This window comes from Hypanus sabinus, chromosome 19, assembly GCF_030144855.1.
Source record: "Hypanus sabinus isolate sHypSab1 chromosome 19, sHypSab1.hap1, whole genome shotgun sequence".
In the NCBI taxonomy this organism is placed as follows: domain Eukaryota; kingdom Metazoa; phylum Chordata; class Chondrichthyes; order Myliobatiformes; family Dasyatidae; genus Hypanus; species Hypanus sabinus.
In genome coordinates this window covers 1044696-1062622 of record NC_082724.1, presented here as the reverse complement: position 1 = coordinate 1062622, position 17927 = coordinate 1044696, and the positions used below count along the sequence as shown (strand labels likewise).

Below are 17927 nucleotides of genomic sequence, written 5' to 3'. Positions count from 1 at the left end.
ACCAGCTTCTTCCACCAGACCCATCAGACTGATACACTTCACACTGATACAATTGTATTTCTATGCTACATTGACTGTCCTGTTGTACATACAATTTATTACTAATTACTGTAAATTGCACATTTAGATTTAATGTAAAGAGTTGTACTCGTGTATGTGAGGGATGTAAGAAATAAAGTCAATTTAATTGAATCTGCCAAATCATGCTGCTTTCACCCTCACTGGCAGGTGGCACAGGTAGCAATACAGAAATTACTACAACACACACAAAATGCTGGTGGAACGCAGCAGGCCAGGCAGCATCTATAGGGAGAAGCGCTGTCGACGTTTCAGGCCAAGACCCTTCGTCAGGACTGAAATTACTACCCTCCCTTTTCTCTCAGCTTTCTGTCTAGCTCTCTAAATTCATTTTTTGGGACATCTTTACTTTTCCTTCCTGTGTCATTAACTAATCCTCTTGTTAGTGGAGAGGCTGTGGAGGCAGATGCTGGTAAGACCTCAGACAAAGTTAGGAATCAAAAAGGTTGAGCATGCTGTGACTGGTGTCCTGAGCTGCCTGTATTTCAATGGAATATGTATGGTAAGAAAGGCAGATAATAGTGCTGAAGATGAGGTAGCTAGTTTACAAACAGGCAATGATTAGTGAGGAGAGATGTTGATAGGGCAAAATTGCAGTCAACAGGATGAGTTACAACGTAAAAGGTGGAAAAAATCAAGAAGGGTGAATACAGGACTGAAGGTGCTGTATGTGGATATGTGCAGCATATGGAATAAGGTAGATAAACTTGCTGCACAGTTACAGATTGGCAGGTATGATGTAGACATCACTGAATCATGGCTGGAAGATTAGAGCTGGGAGCTTAATGTCCATTGTATCAAAAGGACAGGCAGAAGGGGCAGCATTGCTCTGTTGGTTTAAAACAATGAAATTAAGTCATTAGAAAGAGGTGACAGAGGGTTGGAAGGTGTTGAATCGTTGTGGAGAGAGTTAAGGAACTGCGAAGGTAAAAACACCCTGATTTTGTATACAGACCCCCCAAACAGTAGTAAGGATGTGGCCTTCAGAAAACAATGGGAGATAGAAAATGCATGCCAATAGGGCAGTGTTAAATAGTCAATATGCAGGTAGATTGGTGCTAGATTCCAGGAGGGGGGTTGCTAGAGTGCCTATGAGATGGCTTTTTAGAACAGCTCATTCCAAATGTGCAATTCTTGTAGAACTGCACTGTGACCTGCCAACTCCTGTACATTGCACTGACTGACTAAAGGCCAGTGTGCCAAATACCTCCTTCAATATCCTGTCCAACTGTGATTCTAGGAGGGTGCTCAGTGCTGAGGAGTCACGGGAGACGCTGGCTCTCTTCTTCTTGGAACGGACGGGGTTAAGGGTGTATGACTGAGAGATATAAAGGGGAATTGATAGTGTTGACTGCAGAAATGTCTTTCCCATATCGATCAGGAGTAAATACAACTAGAGCATATAGCGCAGTCTTACTAAGGGCTGGGGAGTCCGAAAGTAGAGTGGCCAGAGCAGAGAGATTTAAAAGTGACCTGAGAGGGAATTTGCTTACACAGAGGATAGTTTAATGAACGAAGTGGTCGAGGTGCGTACAATTGCATCGTTTAAGAGGCATTTGGATTGGTACATGGAGGGCAGGGGCTTGTACAGTTATGGGTCAGGTGGGTCGAAGTGTCTGTTCTCATGTTGTTTATGTTTAGTTCCTGTCTCTTGACCCAGTTTACCTGGCAGGGTTCGTCTTCTAATGTCTTAAAACAGTTGCGCAAAGATGTTTCTCTCCTGCCGACCCATCTGTCAAGATGTGGGGGGAAACCAGTGAAACCCAGCGGTCAGAGGGAGAACACAGAAGCATGCAGCAGTACAGGCCTTTTGGCCCACTATATTATACCTACTTCAAGATCAACCTACCCTTCCCTCCCACATAGCCCTCCATTTTTCCATCATCCAAGTGCCTATCTAAGAGTTTCTTAAATGCCCTTAATGCATCTGCCTGTACCAGCACCCCTGGCAGGGTGTTCGCACCTCTGTATACAAAAAAAACCTACCTCTTGACATCCCCCCATACTTTCCTTTGAACACCTTCATATTTGCCCTTTCATATTAGCCATTATCCTGGGAAAATGTCTCTGACTGTCCAATTGATCTATCACCATGCACTCCTCTGACAATCATTTCTCCCTTCCCCTCAGTGCTGGCAGTCGGGAGGCCGCAGGCTACCGCGGTATACAAGGTGGCCGAATACGCCCGGCGTTTTGGGGTGCCTGTCATCGCTGACGGAGGGATCCAGACAGTGGGACACATTGTCAAGGCTCTGGCGCTGGGAGCATCCACAGGTAGGTTGCAGCCAGATATGGGTGGAGGTGGCAGTTACAGAGAGAGGGTCGCACTGAGGGACGGACGAAATTGTGTGAGCTCTTAGAAAAAGTTGATTTATTTGGGAATTAAACCCTGAAGAATGGTTCAGGAGAGAGATGTTTCAACTTTGGCAGAGAACTGCAGCAGTTTTATTCTTGGAGGAAGGGGAAGGCTGTTTTGTTGAGTCCGTGCTCAGGCTGTGGCAGTGACAGTGGGTGACGGCTTGCCAAGGTTCATGAATGCAATTTTTACTGGGTACTGGATTTCTCTTGACTGTTAACATTAGTAAACCCTTTCCTACCTGGAGTACTTGGCCCAGGACGGCTGGGTAAAAACTTATGCAGCGACTCCTTGGACTATCGCTTAGATGGAAGAACATTGAGTGGCCAGGCTGTGCGCCGGGAGAGTCAGCTGTGGGGTTTCTTCACATGCAATTCCCTGTCTAGAGGGGACTCCTATCCCTTCTTCATAAGGCTGTGAAGTGTTGTGACTGAGTGAATTCAGTGGAGTTTGAGAGGTACAGCTCCAAAATGGCCGAACCCAGTTCCTTCTCGGGAGCCGTAGCTTCTGGTGAAGGAATTCCTGTAGAGCCACCGCCTTTCAGACTGATAACTAACAATGCGATATCGTGGCACCCCTAGGTGCTGAGAAGAAGTTCTCTCTCATGGCTGTGTGAAGAGGCACCAAAAGTCCCTTTTCTATCTGTGGTCCGCTGGAGAGGTGTCCCTGGCCCTGAGTGGGGGGCGGGGGTAAATGTAGAAGGGGTCTTTGAAGTTGTACAGGAGGGGTATATCGGAGGAAGGTGACCCTCAGTAACATGCAGCTTCAGCTCCACGAAGTAAATCTCCTTCCTCACCTGTGTTCTTTGGATGAGGTGAGGTTGCTAGTCACGTATATACTGTTTCAGACACATGGAGGTCATTTTGGGAATGTGTATACCCTCTGTCGTGAGGTATTCGTGGAGCTGGAATGGCCAGGGGATGCTGAGGGGGATTTTCACGTGTGTCATGGGAGAATTACTGGGTGCCTGAGCTACGGATTGGCTGCTGCACCATGCCTGCAAGGAGCTTGGGAATATTTGTAGGAATTGCCCTAAATGTCAGGCTGCTAACTCCACCATGGTAGCAGAGGAGGCCTCTGCAGGCCCTCTGTTCTCTCCCCCCCCGCTGCCCCTATAACTGTTCTCCCTCACTAAACCTCACCCCTGGTCCTTCCTGAGCTTGTAGTGGATACAAAAGTGGCACAGTTAGTGAAGACCAGTGGGTTAAGGTAAAGAGAGGGAAGGCTAGGAGGAAGAAGAAAATTCTCCAAGCGTCTCTGCCACAGAATGAGGAACCAGGGCTTTCCGTTAGTACCAGCCTGGAGGGAATATCTCTGACAGTAATCGTTAATGAAGTTTGCTCATTTTATGTGATCCTGTTTTCACCGGACTTGCCAAACGAGGAGTGCAGGGAGCACAGTGGGAGGATCTGTTAAAGGTTGTCCCTGAGCCTGCCCAGCAGCAAGAGAAACTGACCAGTGCCCTCAACCAGTATGGGAGGCAAGTCCCAGCAGTTGGATGGGTTGACTGTGGAATTCTGCCAGGCCTTCTGGGACATTCTGGGTGCTGACTACATGGACGAAAGCCTGGCGACAGATGAGATGTCCCTTTCTTGGTTTAGGATTTGTCCTGCTCCTGCTGCCGAAGGTGTTTCTTCACTGCCTGAGGATTTGGTGCATGGTGTCTCTCCTGTCCACCAGACAGTTGCCTGGGTTCCAAGCTGTCCTAAATGATGCACCCATTCCAGTCCTACACAATCTTGGGCTGGTCCGGTCCATTCAGGACAATATCCACCTCATCTGGGACCTGATCCACCTGTCCCGCGTGAAGTTGGCCTGTCACTCACTCGTCAGGATAAGGTGTTTGACAGGGTGTATTGTGACTCTGCGTGTTCGGACTCTGACTGCATTTTGTTGCCCATGTCTGTTTGTTATACACTGCCATGGAGTGACTGATAGATCCTTGTCTGTGCCCTTTTGGTTTCTGAAGCAATTGACAGGTCTAGTTCTGCACAAGCCGGAGATGAAGATAGTCCTCTCAGCCTATGCTGACGATGTTCTCCTTACGATCACCAACCCTGTTGACCTACAGGGGATACGAGGCTGTCAGTGGGTTTTCTCAGCTGCATCCTCTGCCACGGTCAATTGGAGAAAGTGCTCTGGTCATTTAGTGGGTTAGTGGGAGATGGACTCTCTGTCAGAAGAGCTAAGACCATTAGTGTGGAGCACCACACCCCTCTATCTGGGCTTTACTTAAGCTCCTCTGTGGGACGAAAGTCTGCCCGGCTAGGACGCCGGTTGGGTCTACTCTGTGCAATCTCATACCAGGGCAGGGCATTGGTCATCAACCTGCTGGTAGCCTCTATGCTTTGGTATTGGCCACTGTATTGTCACTGTGACCTAGAGGAAGATGGTGGACGACTTCTGTGGCAACGGGAGACATTGGGTTTTCTGCGGTCCTGAGTCTTCCAATTGCAGAGGGCAGTCAGTTACCGCCTCCAGAAGGGTATGCGGCTTCCCAGGGGGAAGCATCGGCCATTCTCCTATGTGGGAGTTGCCAGGTTTTTATTGGAAGCTGCTGCGTGTCTTGGGGGGGCGGGGGGGGGTGCTCCTGGGCCTGCAAGGAGCAGGGCTTATACTGCAGGGGAGGATGTTTCCCATCCTGTCGGGATGGGTGTGAGGTTTGCTTTGGAGGTGTGGAGTGTTCAGCTGATGGAGATCCCCAAGATCTCCTTCAGAAGCCAGTCCCATACTGCATGAGCTGCCTCATGCCACTATGCCGTTCCGCAACATATTCAATCGATCCTGTACAGGCTGCTCTTGCACACTTTTCACTTCATTGCCCTCGCCTGCCGTTGTGACACTGTGGCGGTCTGTCTTACCTTTAGGCAATGAAGGAGGCCCCTAGTGAAAGTCTCTTTAAGCAGGCGCCTTCCTCCTGTACATTGGTGACCTGGGGTGGAAGGTGTTGCACAGAGCAGTACCATGCACAGGTTTTTAAGCAGGTTCGCTGGTGCTCTGTCTACCTGTTCTATCTGGGACCTGGGGGAGTCGGTGTACTCTGTCTGCATGGAAGGTGAGAGGTTTGAATATCTGAAGAGGGTGGTTCTCAGGTTCTGGCTGCATTTCAGCCCCACTCTCCTGGTTTGTAAGCACCATGTAAGGGGCGGGGGGGGGGGGGGGGGGGGTAGCGAGCCACTCGAAGGATGTCCTAGTAGGCTTGCGCTTGGGCCTGACCAAGATGGCCATTCATGGGTCCAGTCAGTGGGCTGTTGAGGGCTCTGTCCAAGCCGACTGCCTGTCCCTCATCCGGAGGTACATTCATGCAGGGAGTCCTTAGAGAGGGAACATGCAAACATTATGGGTACAGTAGGGGTGTCTCTGGGAATGGTGCCCCCCCCCCCCAGTGCATTTTAGAAGATAACTGTATTTTAATTTGTATTCACTAACTATTGTAACTCCTGACCTTTGTATTTGAATGAAGTTTTGTACATCTGTTTGAAAAAAGGGGTGTTGTCAAGGGAGAACCATGGTGCGGGAGGGGTGATTTTGTTTTCTGGCTCTGCTGACTAACATTCTTCACTTCTCCCCCAGTGATGATGGGATCCCTCCTGGCCGCTACGAGTGAAGCGCCTGGTGAATATTTCTTCACCGATGGGGTGAGGCTGAAGAAATACCGTGGGATGGGATCAGTTGATGCAATGGACAAACATGTTGGCAGCCAGAGTCGCTACTTCAGGTTGGTGTGTCTATGTTTGGCTGGGGATTACACCAACCCACCCTCCCTCCCTCCAGATGGGATGTCTGCCCTCTTGGCCCTGAACTGTCACACTTCTGCCTCCAACTTCAGCGCAAAATGACCAAGCTCCTCACGGGACAAGCAGATACGGAGGTAGCAGAGTCTCCTTGGGGTCTGGGCAGGCCGAAATTAAGTGCCTGTCTCTTAACAGCTGCTGGTGTAGGTAAGGGAGGAGACATAAACCACTGCAGTCCGTATAGCGAAGGGACAGAGTGGTTCGATTGGTCATTGGACTGTGGTGGCCGTTGGAATAGAGGGCAGCTGGGTGGGTGGATGGGTCTTCAGCTGGAGAGGAGGTACAACATCAGTGTCAGGGAAGGAGGAACTCACTCTGACCGATGCCTTGAGATAACTGAATATGGGAGAGCAGCAGTGACTGATTCAGATATCTTCCTCCCCCAGTGAGTCGGACAAGATTAAAGTGGCTCAGGGAGTGTCTGGTGCTGTCCAGGACAAGGGTTCCATCCATAAGTTCGTCCCGTATTTGATTGCTGGAATTCAACACGGCTGCCAGGACATCGGAGCTAAGAGTTTAACACAGCTTAGGTATGGACATCCCTCTTTCTTTGTCTCCCATTCATCCTCTTCTATGCTTACCACTCCCACACCCTCCCTGTCTCCCTCTTCATTTCCCATTTCTGAGCTCTTCCACATCTGTCAGCTGCTGTTACTGATGTTCTGCTCTTTCTAGAGTGATGATGTACTCCGGAGAGCTGAAGTTTGAGAGGAGGACGCTGTGTGCTCAGATGGAAGGAGGAGTCCATGGGCTGCATTCGTAAGTTTCACAACCACCCTCACTTCCACTCTACCCTGGATGTTTCCCTGCCTTGCTGTTCTCAGGAATCTGGCACGTGGATGTGTGCGCCTCTTAGTATACCTGCCAGAAATCACTGGGGAACATAAAGATTCCTTCAGCGAAATGTACCCTTAATTCCAGCCCTCTCCCCTTACACTATGGGGAACAGTGACATACGATGGCTGGTTCAGTTCTGTATTTGTTTGACACCCCAATACCTCCCAGACTTGAAGCTTTGGGTGATGGGACTGACCCACTGATTTCTGGTTACTTTTCAGGTATGAGAAGAGACTTTTCTGAATCCTGTGGGGACCTGTCCAGACAAACTTTCAGATCCACTTTGCCTTCCATGCACAGTAATGAACTCAGGACTGGGATTTGAAGCCTGATTCTGTGTGGCTCACCTTGCAAATTCTTCAGAGGAATGTTTTATTTGTTGGTAAACAGGATTGGAAACCTGTGTGCGAGCTACAGCTGTCCCTGGTTTACACACTACATCCAGTATTGACTACTGTAGGCTGCAGTTGAAACCACTGTGCACAGGGTGCGATGAACTTTTATTAATGTGGAATGCGTGTGCAGCAATCCATCTGACCCAGAAGGTCCTTGTTTACAGAATAATGAATGGTTCCCAATGTTTTCAGGTGTCTTTATTTACCACCAATTCCCATTTCCCTTCCCACCCAGCGGCGGCTGAACGGGAGCCGTAATTGAGGATAAAGGCAGGAACATGAATGGTTTGGACCACTCCACCCCCAAAACCATTCTCCATTCCCCAACAACTGCCTGCATCCCTGTGGAGGACCAGCAAGACATTTCCTAACCGGGTGGTCTCTGGTAGGCCCATGTTCCAGCTGGGCTGAGGCTGTGATGCTGGAGCGGGGCATGTTCACAAGCTGCTTCATCCTGGCTCCTCGCAATGAGCTGTTGTTACTGGGAGAGGCCAGTGTCTCCCATTAATCTCACGTGGTATAGGGATGACAAGAGGACCATGAAGAGAATTCCTCCTGTGATCTTCACACAGTTCATTCCATACCACTCACGGGTGGTTTTGTTGTGGCTCCTGCTACTGGTGGGTCAGGAGGTATTTCGGAGGAATCAGGGCAGCTGCTACGTGTGGTCGTTCACTCAGCAGGAAGTTAAAGGTGGCACAGGCATTAGGCTTGGGAAAGAAGGATGATACAGTGGCATTAATGTCATTGCCCATAATCACATGGAAGAGTTCATCACTGTGCTAGCAGAGAGGTAAAATTTAAGCCCCAACACAGTAACCATGGCATTGGAAGCATAAAACAAACCTGCTGTGTCAGTCTGAAAAGCAGGGGAGGAGGGTGGCTCCTGTCCCCTGGTCTTTCCTGGGAAAATGACACCAGAAGTTGGCAGCTGTACACAATTTGTTTCAGGGGGTCAAGGGATTCTGAATCCAAAATGTTGAGTGTCCATCATCTTCCACAGATACTGCCTGACCCATCGAGTTCCTACAGCCCTCACTGCCGATGGGATGGAGTGGAGGGAACACAAAGCTGACACAGATGGAGGGTTTCTCATAAGAAAGGAAATGAGTTAAACAAATCAGAAGCAACCTGATTGAAATGGAAAATGTTCTGGGGTTGACAAGATAGATACAGGAAGATTTCCCCAGGTTGAGATAGAGAGACAGGAGTTACTCTGACACTAAAAAAAAATATCACAGGATAGATTGGCTAAATATTTTTTTAAAAATCCTGATTTGTTCCCACAGGCCAGAGTGCTGAACCTTCATAAGTTCTGCACAAAGTTGGTGTCGACAAATAAGTACAATCTTACCAAACAGCAGAGCTAGAAGAGTTGAATGGTCTTGGTGAGGTTCAGAGTACATGTGGGACCATACTCCAGTGAGGGAGAGGATGTGTCTGTGTGTGGGACTGTCCCCCGGTGAGGGTCAGTGCATGTGTGGGATCATTGCCTTGATGGAGGGAGTAGAGGGGTTGATTCCCAGATTCAATCTATCACTCACCGTGTCCAGTATCTCCAGAGCAATCCCCTTGGTTTTCATGAAGGCCCGTACCTTGGGATCCAGTCTCTGAACACACTCTCCCAAACCCAGCACCAGAATCTCTGCAACACAACACAGATGAGTGTATGAGGAGGAAGAGCCAGTGGGTGGATTTCCACTGTAAAGCATCAGGAACACCTGAGTTCCAAAGAAACCATTTAACCACAGCAATGTGGGAGAGGCGACAGTCTCATTCAGTACAGGCTTCAACAACCAGGTCAGTTTTACACTGTCAAGGGAACTGGCCCAAACATGGGGTGAGTGCCCCATCCCCAAAGCACCCTCAACCCAACTGGAACCCAGTTCAGTGTGACCGAACACACACTATCAGTGTCCTACAGCAGTGGCAGCCAGGTTGGTGTGGTCATATCTGGTGGCATCACTGCTTGAAAGGCTCTAGATTCTATTCAGTCCACTAAAGAAATTCAGCCATGTTCACACAAGGTCTACAATTTAACCCATTAAAATCCACACACTGAGATTCCTACCTATTTTGGGTTCCAGCAAGTAGAAGGCGGCCAGACTGTCTGCACTGATGTCTTTGTAGCTCTGAACCTAGACAGAAGCAAAACTCAAAAGATTAGCATTCCACACTCCTGAGTGTCTCTGCACCATCTCTACTGTTCCAAGCCTAGAAAAGCATTCATTAAACACGAAGATGTGGATAACGTGATTAACTAGATCAACAAATTTGCGGATGACACCAAGATTTGGGGGGGCGGGGGGGGGTGCAGTGTTCAGTGACAAAGACAGCCATCCAGAAAAGGCTCCCTTTACTCCCACTCTGCCTCCTGCCAGTCAGGATGGATCTTCCACCCATACCAGAATCTTTCCTGTAAATCCATGGGCTCTTATCTTGTGAAGCAGCCTCATGTGTGGCACCTTGTCAAAGTCCTTCTGAAAATCCAAGTAAACAACATCCAAAGGACTCCTTTGTCTATCCTGCCTGTTATTTCCAACAGATTTGTCAGGCAACACTTCCCCTTATTGACCATGCTGACTTTGCCCTATTTTGTCATGTGTCTCCAAGCACCTCAAAACCATATCCTTAATAATGGATTTCCAACCGCTGATGTCAGGACAACTGGCCTCGAATTTCGTTTTTTCTGTCTCATTTCTTAAAGAGTGGAATGACTTTTGCAGTTTTCCCGTCTTCTGGAACCATTCCAGAATCTCTTGATTCTTGAAAGATCCATTATTAATGCCTCCACATTTTCTTCAGCCACCTCTTTCAGAAAACTGAAATGTACAGTTATTAAACCTAGCTGATTAATCTACCTTCAGACATTTCAGCTCCCTGACACTTCTCAATTTCTGGCATACTAGAAGTGTTTTCCACAGTGAACGCTGTTTAAAGTGTCCTTAGCCACAGGTGAGGTGCCAGAGGATTACAGTAGCTAATGTTCCACGGTTTAAGAAAGGCTCTCAGAACAAGCCTGGAAACTTTAGGCTAGTGAGCTTGACATTGGAATGTATTCTGAAGGACCAGAGATAGACAGGGACTGATTAGTAAACATGGTTTTGTGCATGATAGGTTGTAACATACCTATCACAGTGTTTCAGGAAAGTTGATGAAGGCAAGGCAGTAGATGTTGTCAACATGGACTTTAGCAATGCACTTAACAAGGTCTTGCATTTGTTGGTCAAGAAGGGACAGCAACTTGGCATTCAAGATAAGGTAGTAAATTCAATTAGACATTGCCTTTGCATGAGAAGACACTGGTAGTAGATGGATGCCTCTGACTGGAGGGAGGCCTGTCACTAGGGGTCATATACAGTGGCATGCAAAAGTTTGGGCACCCCTGGTAAAAATTTCTGTTACTGTGAATAGCTAAGCAAGTAAAAGATGACCCGATTTCCAAAAGGCATGAAATTAAAGATAACACATTAATTTAAGCAAGGTTACTTTTTTATTACCATCTTTTACAGTTTAAAAATAACAAAAAAGGAAAAGGACCTGAAGCAAAAGTTTGGGCACCCTGCATGGTCAGTACTTAGTAACACCCCCTATGGCAAGTATCACAGCTTGTAAATGTTTTCTGTAGCCAGCTAAGAGTCTTTCAATTTTTGTTTGGGGGATTTTCACTCATTCTTCCTTGCAAAAGCCTTCTAGTTCTGAAAGATTCTTGGGCCATCTTGCATGCACTGCTCTTTTGAGGTATATCCACAGATTTTCGATGATGTTTAGGTTGGGGGACTGTGAGGGCCAAGGCAAAATCTTCAGCCTGCACATCTTGAGGTAGTCCATTGTGGATCTTGTGTGTTTAGGATCATTATCCTGTTGTAGAAGCCATCCTCTTTTCATCTTCAGTTTTTTTACCAGTGTGATGTTTGCCTCCAGAATTTGCTGGTATTTAATAGAATTCATTTTTCCCTCTACCAGTGAAATGTTCCCCGTGCCATTGGCTGCAACACGAGCTCAAAGCATGATTGATCCACCCCCGTGCTTAACAGTTGGAGAGGTGTTCTTTTCATGAAATTCTACACCCCTTTTTTCTCCAAACATACCTTTGCTTTTTGTGGCCAAAAAGTTCTATTTTAATTTCATCAGTCCACAGGACTTGTTTCCAAAATGCATCAGGCTTGTTTAGATGTTCCTTTGCAAACTTCTGACACTGAATTTTTTAGTGAGGAGGCAGGAAAGGTGTTCTTTTGATGACTCTTCCATGAAGGTCATATTTGTGCAGGTGTCAATGCAAGTAGAACAGTGCACCACCACTCCAGAGTCTGCTAAATCTTCCTGCCTTTTGCAGTCTTTCTAGTAATCCTACGAGCAGTTCTCTCGGAAAGTTTTCTTGGTCTTCCAGACCTCAACTTGGCCTCCACCATTCTTGTTAACTGCTATTTCTTAATTACATTATGAACTGAGGAAACGGCTACCTGAAAACGCTTTGCTATCTTCTTTTAGCCTTCTCCTGCTTCGTGGGCATCATTTATTTTAATTTTCAGGGTGCTAGGCAGCTGCTTAGAGGAGTCTATGGCTGCTGATTGTTGGGACAAGGTTTGAGTAGTTCAGGGTATTTATAAAGCTTTGAGATTTGCATCACCTGGCCTTTCCTAATGGTGACTGTGAACAAGTCATAGCCCTAACAAGCTCATTGTCTAAGACCTTGGTAAAAGTTAACTAAGAGCGCAAATCTCTTGGGTGCCCAAACTTTTGCATTGTGCTCCTTTCCTTTTTTTTCCCCACTCTAAAATTGTACAAAACAAAAAGAATAGACTAATCTTGCTTAAAATGTTGGAAAGAATATTTCATCTTTAACTTTATGGCTTTTGGAGATTAGTTCATCTTCTACTCACTTAACTATTCACAGTAAAGCCTGATCAGGGGTGCCCAAACTTTTGTGTGCCACTGTACATCTATGATCTGGATAACTGGATCGGCAAATTTGCAGATGACACCAAGATTGGGGTTCTAGTGCATACTGAGAAAGGCTATCATGGCTTGCAGAGGGATCTGGACCAGCTGGAATAATGGCAGATGCAATTTTATGCAGTCAAGTGTAAGGTGTTGCAATTTGGGAGGAACAACGAGGGTAGGAAGTGCTGGTTACTGGACTTTGAGGCAGTAAGGACACCTGGGCATCTGAGTTCAACTGAGATAAACTACAGCACAGGATAACCAACACAGAGTGACTATCAGTGAGGGGTCAGGTCAAGTACAGACTATCCTTATCCAACATTTAATGCTTTGATCATTGTGGGGAGCTCATCTCAACTATGTGACACGCATCCTGTTGATGGACATTTGCTCTCTGAGAACAATTCTGCAGTTGCTGGGAAAGACTGAAAATGCAAGAAATATCCATTAGGTTGAGCAGCATCCACAGGGAAAGAAAGATGGGGGTTATTCTGCACAGCTGATCTTTCTCAGGCACTGAAGTGTTAGTTCTTCACACGCTGTCTTGCTCATATTTGAAACATGTTTGGAAAGGGATGTTGAGAACAATTAATTGTCCAGGATTGAGACTGATCACCAGGAATTCTCCGACCAGAGCCATTCCAAGTCAAGGTGGAGCATTCAGGACAGTTTTGAGAATCAAGAGGCCATGAGTTAAACGAACTAAGTCTGGGTGGCACAAAGGGAGTGCAGCACCTCACAGCAATCTAACGGGTGAATGAAATCATGAGAGAGACAGGGTGAACCAAAGGGCACAGATTTAAGGTTAGAGGGGAGTTTTATTCACATCTGAGGGGCTACATTCAGGAAATGGAATGAACTGCCAGAAGAAGTGTTTGAGGCAGATACTTGGACAGATATATGGATAGGAGGTACAGAGGGATATGGTCCAAACTCAGGCAAATGGAACAAGCTTAGATGCGAATCAGGGTTATCATGGACCAGTTGAGCTGAATGCTTGACTGCCCCCTACAGAACATCACTAGTCACTGGCAGCCAAAACAAAAGAGCCAGTGGGCAGAGCAGAGACAGTCGGCAGGTGGTGTAGTGATATCCGCACCAGAATTCAAGGCCCCAGGTTTGAATCTGGCTGACTCCTTGAATGCTTTTCGGCAAGCCACAGGGCGCGGAGAGGAGACATTGCACCAATGGGGAAAAAATCCTCATCCACTCAACCTGTCAGTAATTCAGACCCTGGCAACACCCCCATAAATTTCCTCAGCACTCTTTCTACCCATGAGGTCTCTGCATTAATCCTCCCCACCTTCGAGCTCCCCTGTCTCAGCATTACCCATCAAAAACAATAAAATTTCCAGAGTAGATTGTGGACTTCAGGAAGGGTAAGACGAAGGAATAAATACCAATCCTCAGGTGGATCAGAAGTGCAGAGAGTCAGCAGTTTCAAGTTCCTGGGTGTCAAGATCTCTGAGGATCTAACCTGGTACCATATTGATGCATTTATAAAGACTGGCTATACTTCAGAGTTTGAAGCGATTTGGTATGTCAACAAATACACTATCCTCCCCACCCTCTCGAAGCCCCCTATCTGTCTCTGCCAACCAGACTTGCCTGTTCTATATTCTACATTGGAATTGCATCCCTACCTGCCAAGGTCATCCCGGGTCCAAACCAACTGTCTCAGTGGTTTAACCACTCCCACCGAGCAAAGCTCCCAGCAAGGAGACTGTTCCCCATCCAGTTCAGATGCATCAGGTCATTCCCCCACTCCCTGGTGCATAACACTTCCATCAGTGGTAAAAATTCTCATCTCCATTGTTCCTGCTGGTGAACTACTCTGAGATCCAGTAACAACCACTCCCTCTTCTCCTCCTGTGATGTCTACCGTATTCCCTACCTCACACCTGTTCACTATAACAGCATTACAGAGAATGTTTACTGAACAACCTAGAGCCTTTCTCTTTGGAGTGAAGGACGATGAGAGGTAACTTGATGGAGGTGTACACAATAAGAGGCATAGATTGAATGGACAGCCAGAGACTTTTTCCCAGGATGGAAATGGCTAATACAAGGGGGCAAAATTTTAAGGTAATTTGGAGAGAAGTAGGTCAGAGGTTGTGTGTGTGTTTTTTTTTGACACACTAAGAGTGCTGGGTCTGGAATGTGCAGCCTGGGGTAGTGGTCGAGGCAGATACATTAGGGACATTAAGATAAGCACATGGATGATAGAAAAATGGAGAGTTATGTGGGAGGGAAGGGTTAGATCTTAGGACAGGTTAAAAGGTTGGCACAACATTGTGGCTGAAGGGGCCTGCACTGTGCTGTGTTCTATCAGCTTCATCCCTTTGTCACATTCTCATCTCAAACCTTAGGTGAGACTCTCAAGACAGTACCATATTCCCTGGAGTGAGGAAGATGAAGAGGTGGACACATGAACCTGGAGTAACACAATCTACTGAAGGAACTCAGTGGAACAAGCAGCATCCTTGAAAAGAAAGGAACTGTCAATGCTTCGAGTCAGCAGGAGATTGAGGGGGTGATCTTATACAGGTACATCAGATCAGGAGAAGTGTAGACAAGTGCACAGTACTTTTTGCTAAAAACAAGAGTACAGGGTGACACATCAAGGTGAGGAGCAGCTTCTTCACACAGAGGGAAAGTGCATTTTGGAACAAGCTACCAGAGGAAGTGCTTGAGGTGGGCATATATTTTAAAACTTTTTACAAAAGTGTATGGACAGGGATAGGGGAGCAACTAACACAAAATGTTGGAGGAACTCAGCAGGCCAGGCAGCATCTATGGGGAAAAGTACAGTTGCATTTGCAGATTTTCTGTTTGTGACTGGATAGGGGAGGTTTAGAGATCTATGAATCAAACGGGGAGCAGACCAGACTTAAAGGCAACACAGATGGAACGAGCTGAAGGGACTGCCTCATCTGTGACTGCAGGAAAATGACCCTCACAGCCCTCTGCCCAAACCCCAACCCTCTGTCCCCACCACTCGGATACTCACGTCCCAGTGCAGGAGGGCACGCGGGATCAGTGCACAGGGGCCCAGTACCCGGTTGCCACCAATAGTGAAGCCTTGCTGGCTGTAGGAGTCAATGAACAGTGTGTCCTGGGACTCCCGTTCCAGGGCGTTGACCGTGGTCCGCTGGTACAGCTCGTCATCTGCCGGAGTCGTCCAGTGACCACGGGACAATGGCCTGCGGGATCAATTATAGAGTTACAGCCAGTTGTCACCCCTGAACCCCAACTTCCCTCCCGCTAACACCTCACATGTACCCTACTCTCTAACACAACCACCAACTGGTTACTGACCAATCCCCTCCCTCCCTCCCTCCAGAGTCATTCTACACTTACACCCCCCCCTTGTCACTCTATACTTACACCCCTCCCTCCCTCCTTAGTCACTCAACACCCCATTTCTCCCTCCTTCGAGTCACTCTACACTTACACCCCTCCCTCCCTCCAGAGTCACTCTACACTTACACCCCTCCCTCCCTCGTCACTCTACACTTACACCCCTCCCTCCCTCGTCACTCTACACTTACACCCCTCCCTCGTCACTCTACACTTACACCCCTCCCTCCCTTGTCACTCTACACCTACAACCTCTCCCTCCCTCCAGTCATTCTACACTTACACCCCTCCCTCCCTCCTTAGTCACTCAACACCCCATTCCTCCCTCCCTCCAGAGTCACTCTACACTTACACCCCCCCCTCCCTCGTCACTCTACACTTACACCCCTCCCTCCCTCCAGAGTCACTCTACACTTACACCCCCTCCCTCCCTCGTCACTCTATACTTACACCCCTCCCTCCCTCCTTAGTCACTCAACACCCCATTTCTCCCTCCCTCCAGTCACTCTACACTTACACCCCTCCCTCCCTCCAGAGTCACTCTACACTTACACCCCTCCCTCCCTCCAGAGTCACTCTACACTTACACCCCTCCCTCCCTCCAGAGTCACTCTACACTTACACCCCTCCCTCCCTCCAGAGTCACTCTACACTTACACCCCTCCCTCCCTCCAGAGTCACTCTTCACTTACACCCCTCCCTCCCTAGTCACTCAACACCCCATTTCTCCCTCCCTCCCTCGTCACTCTACACTTACACCCCTCCCTCCCTCGTCACTCTACACCTACAACCTCTCCCTCCCTCCCTCCAGTCATTCTACACTTACACCCCCTCCCTCCCTCGTCACTCTATACTTACACCCCTCCCTCCCTCCTTAGTCACTCAACACCCCATTCCTCCCTCCCTCCAGTCACTCTACACTTACACCCCTCCCTCCCTCCAGAGTCACTCTACACTTACACCCCTCCCTCCCTCCAGAGTCACTCTACACTTACACCCCTCCCTCCCTCCAGAGTCACTCTACACTTACACCCCTCCCTCCCTCCAGAGTCACTCTTCACTTACACCCCTCCCTCCCTAGTCACTCAACACCCCATTTCTCCCTCCCTCCCTCGTCACTCTACACTTACACCCCTCCCTCCCTCGTCACTCTACACCTACAACCTCTCCCTCCCTCCCTCCAGTCATTCTACACTTACACCCCCTCCCTCCCTCGTCACTCTATACTTACACCCCTCCCTCCCTCCTTAGTCACTCAACACCCCATTCCTCCCTCCCTCCAGTCACTCTACACTTACACCCCTCCCTCCCGAGTCTCTCTACACTTACACCCCTCCCTCCCTCCCTCGTCACTCTACACCTACAACCTCTCCCTCCCTCCCGAGTCTCTCAACACCCCATCGCTCCCTCCCTCACTGACCTGCCGACGAACCGACCGCACGTCGTAAACAGCCGGCCGAGCGTAGCCATGACTTCAGGCGGAAGTGACGACGAGATGAGCCAAGCGGAAAGAGCGGCGCCCGACGAGGATCGCCGGGACAGGTCTGCTATTGCCCCCTGTGGCCACTCCTGGAAACTGCAGCGCCGTCACTCAAGCGACTCTGCCCCACGTGGTCTTCAGAGGGCGGGCATCGCGTGCTTTATAAACACAGAGACACTGTGTCCGTGGACCGGTGAAAAATCTGATGACCGCGGGTAAAGGCTTTGAATCCGAAACTCTGTTGTCCAGACACCTATCCGAGACAGTGACCGGACCCGGACGCGTATCCAGGGCAGAGCTTGTTCCCAGACATCATCTGTGTGTGGAATCCGTAACCGAGAGTCTGCATTCCGCTGGTGATTTGAATTGACTTTATTTCTGACGTCCTTCCCATACATGAGGAGTAACGTTACGTCTCCCATCTAAATGTGCAACGTGAAATCGTAGTAATTTACGATAAATAGAACAGTCAATGTAACACTCAAATCAGCATGAGTTAATCAGTCTGATGGCCTGGTGGAAGAGCCTATTTATTGGTCCTGCCTTTTAACTACAGATGCGCTGGGCTGTCCACACCACTCTCTGCAGAGTCCTGCGATTGAGGGAAGGTACACTTCCCATACTAGGCAGTGATGCAGCCAGTCAAGATGCTCTCAATTGTGCCCCTGTAGGAAGTTCTTGGG

The 17927-nt window shown here is 48.3% G+C and overlaps 2 protein-coding genes across 2 annotated transcripts in view; one reads left to right on the top strand and one right to left on the bottom strand.

Moving 5' to 3' along the window:
- The window catches only part of LOC132377646 (inosine-5'-monophosphate dehydrogenase 2), a 38712-nt gene extending 31065 nt beyond the window's left edge, over positions 1-7647 (top strand). Inside the window, exons 10-14 of the mRNA XM_059943837.1 lie at positions 2209-2352; positions 6008-6152; positions 6615-6758; positions 6904-6987; positions 7287-7647. Coding sequence (XP_059799820.1) covers positions 2209-2352; positions 6008-6152; positions 6615-6758; positions 6904-6987; positions 7287-7308 — 539 coding nt within the window. The 3' untranslated portion in view covers positions 7309-7647. The remainder of the gene's footprint in view (positions 1-2208; positions 2353-6007; positions 6153-6614; positions 6759-6903; positions 6988-7286) is intronic.
- A 221-nt stretch (positions 7648-7868) lies between these two features.
- ndufaf3 (NADH:ubiquinone oxidoreductase complex assembly factor) lies at positions 7869-17341 on the bottom strand. The gene is made up of 5 exons (XM_059943842.1): positions 17185-17341; positions 15415-15607; positions 9532-9598; positions 9005-9105; positions 7869-8170 (listed from the first exon to the last, which is right to left on the bottom strand). Exons 1-5 carry the CDS (start codon positions 17232-17234, stop codon positions 8075-8077), a joined length of 507 nt encoding a protein of 168 aa, XP_059799825.1. The 5' UTR covers positions 17235-17341; the 3' UTR covers positions 7869-8074.
- Positions 17342-17927: the final 586 nt, after the last annotated feature.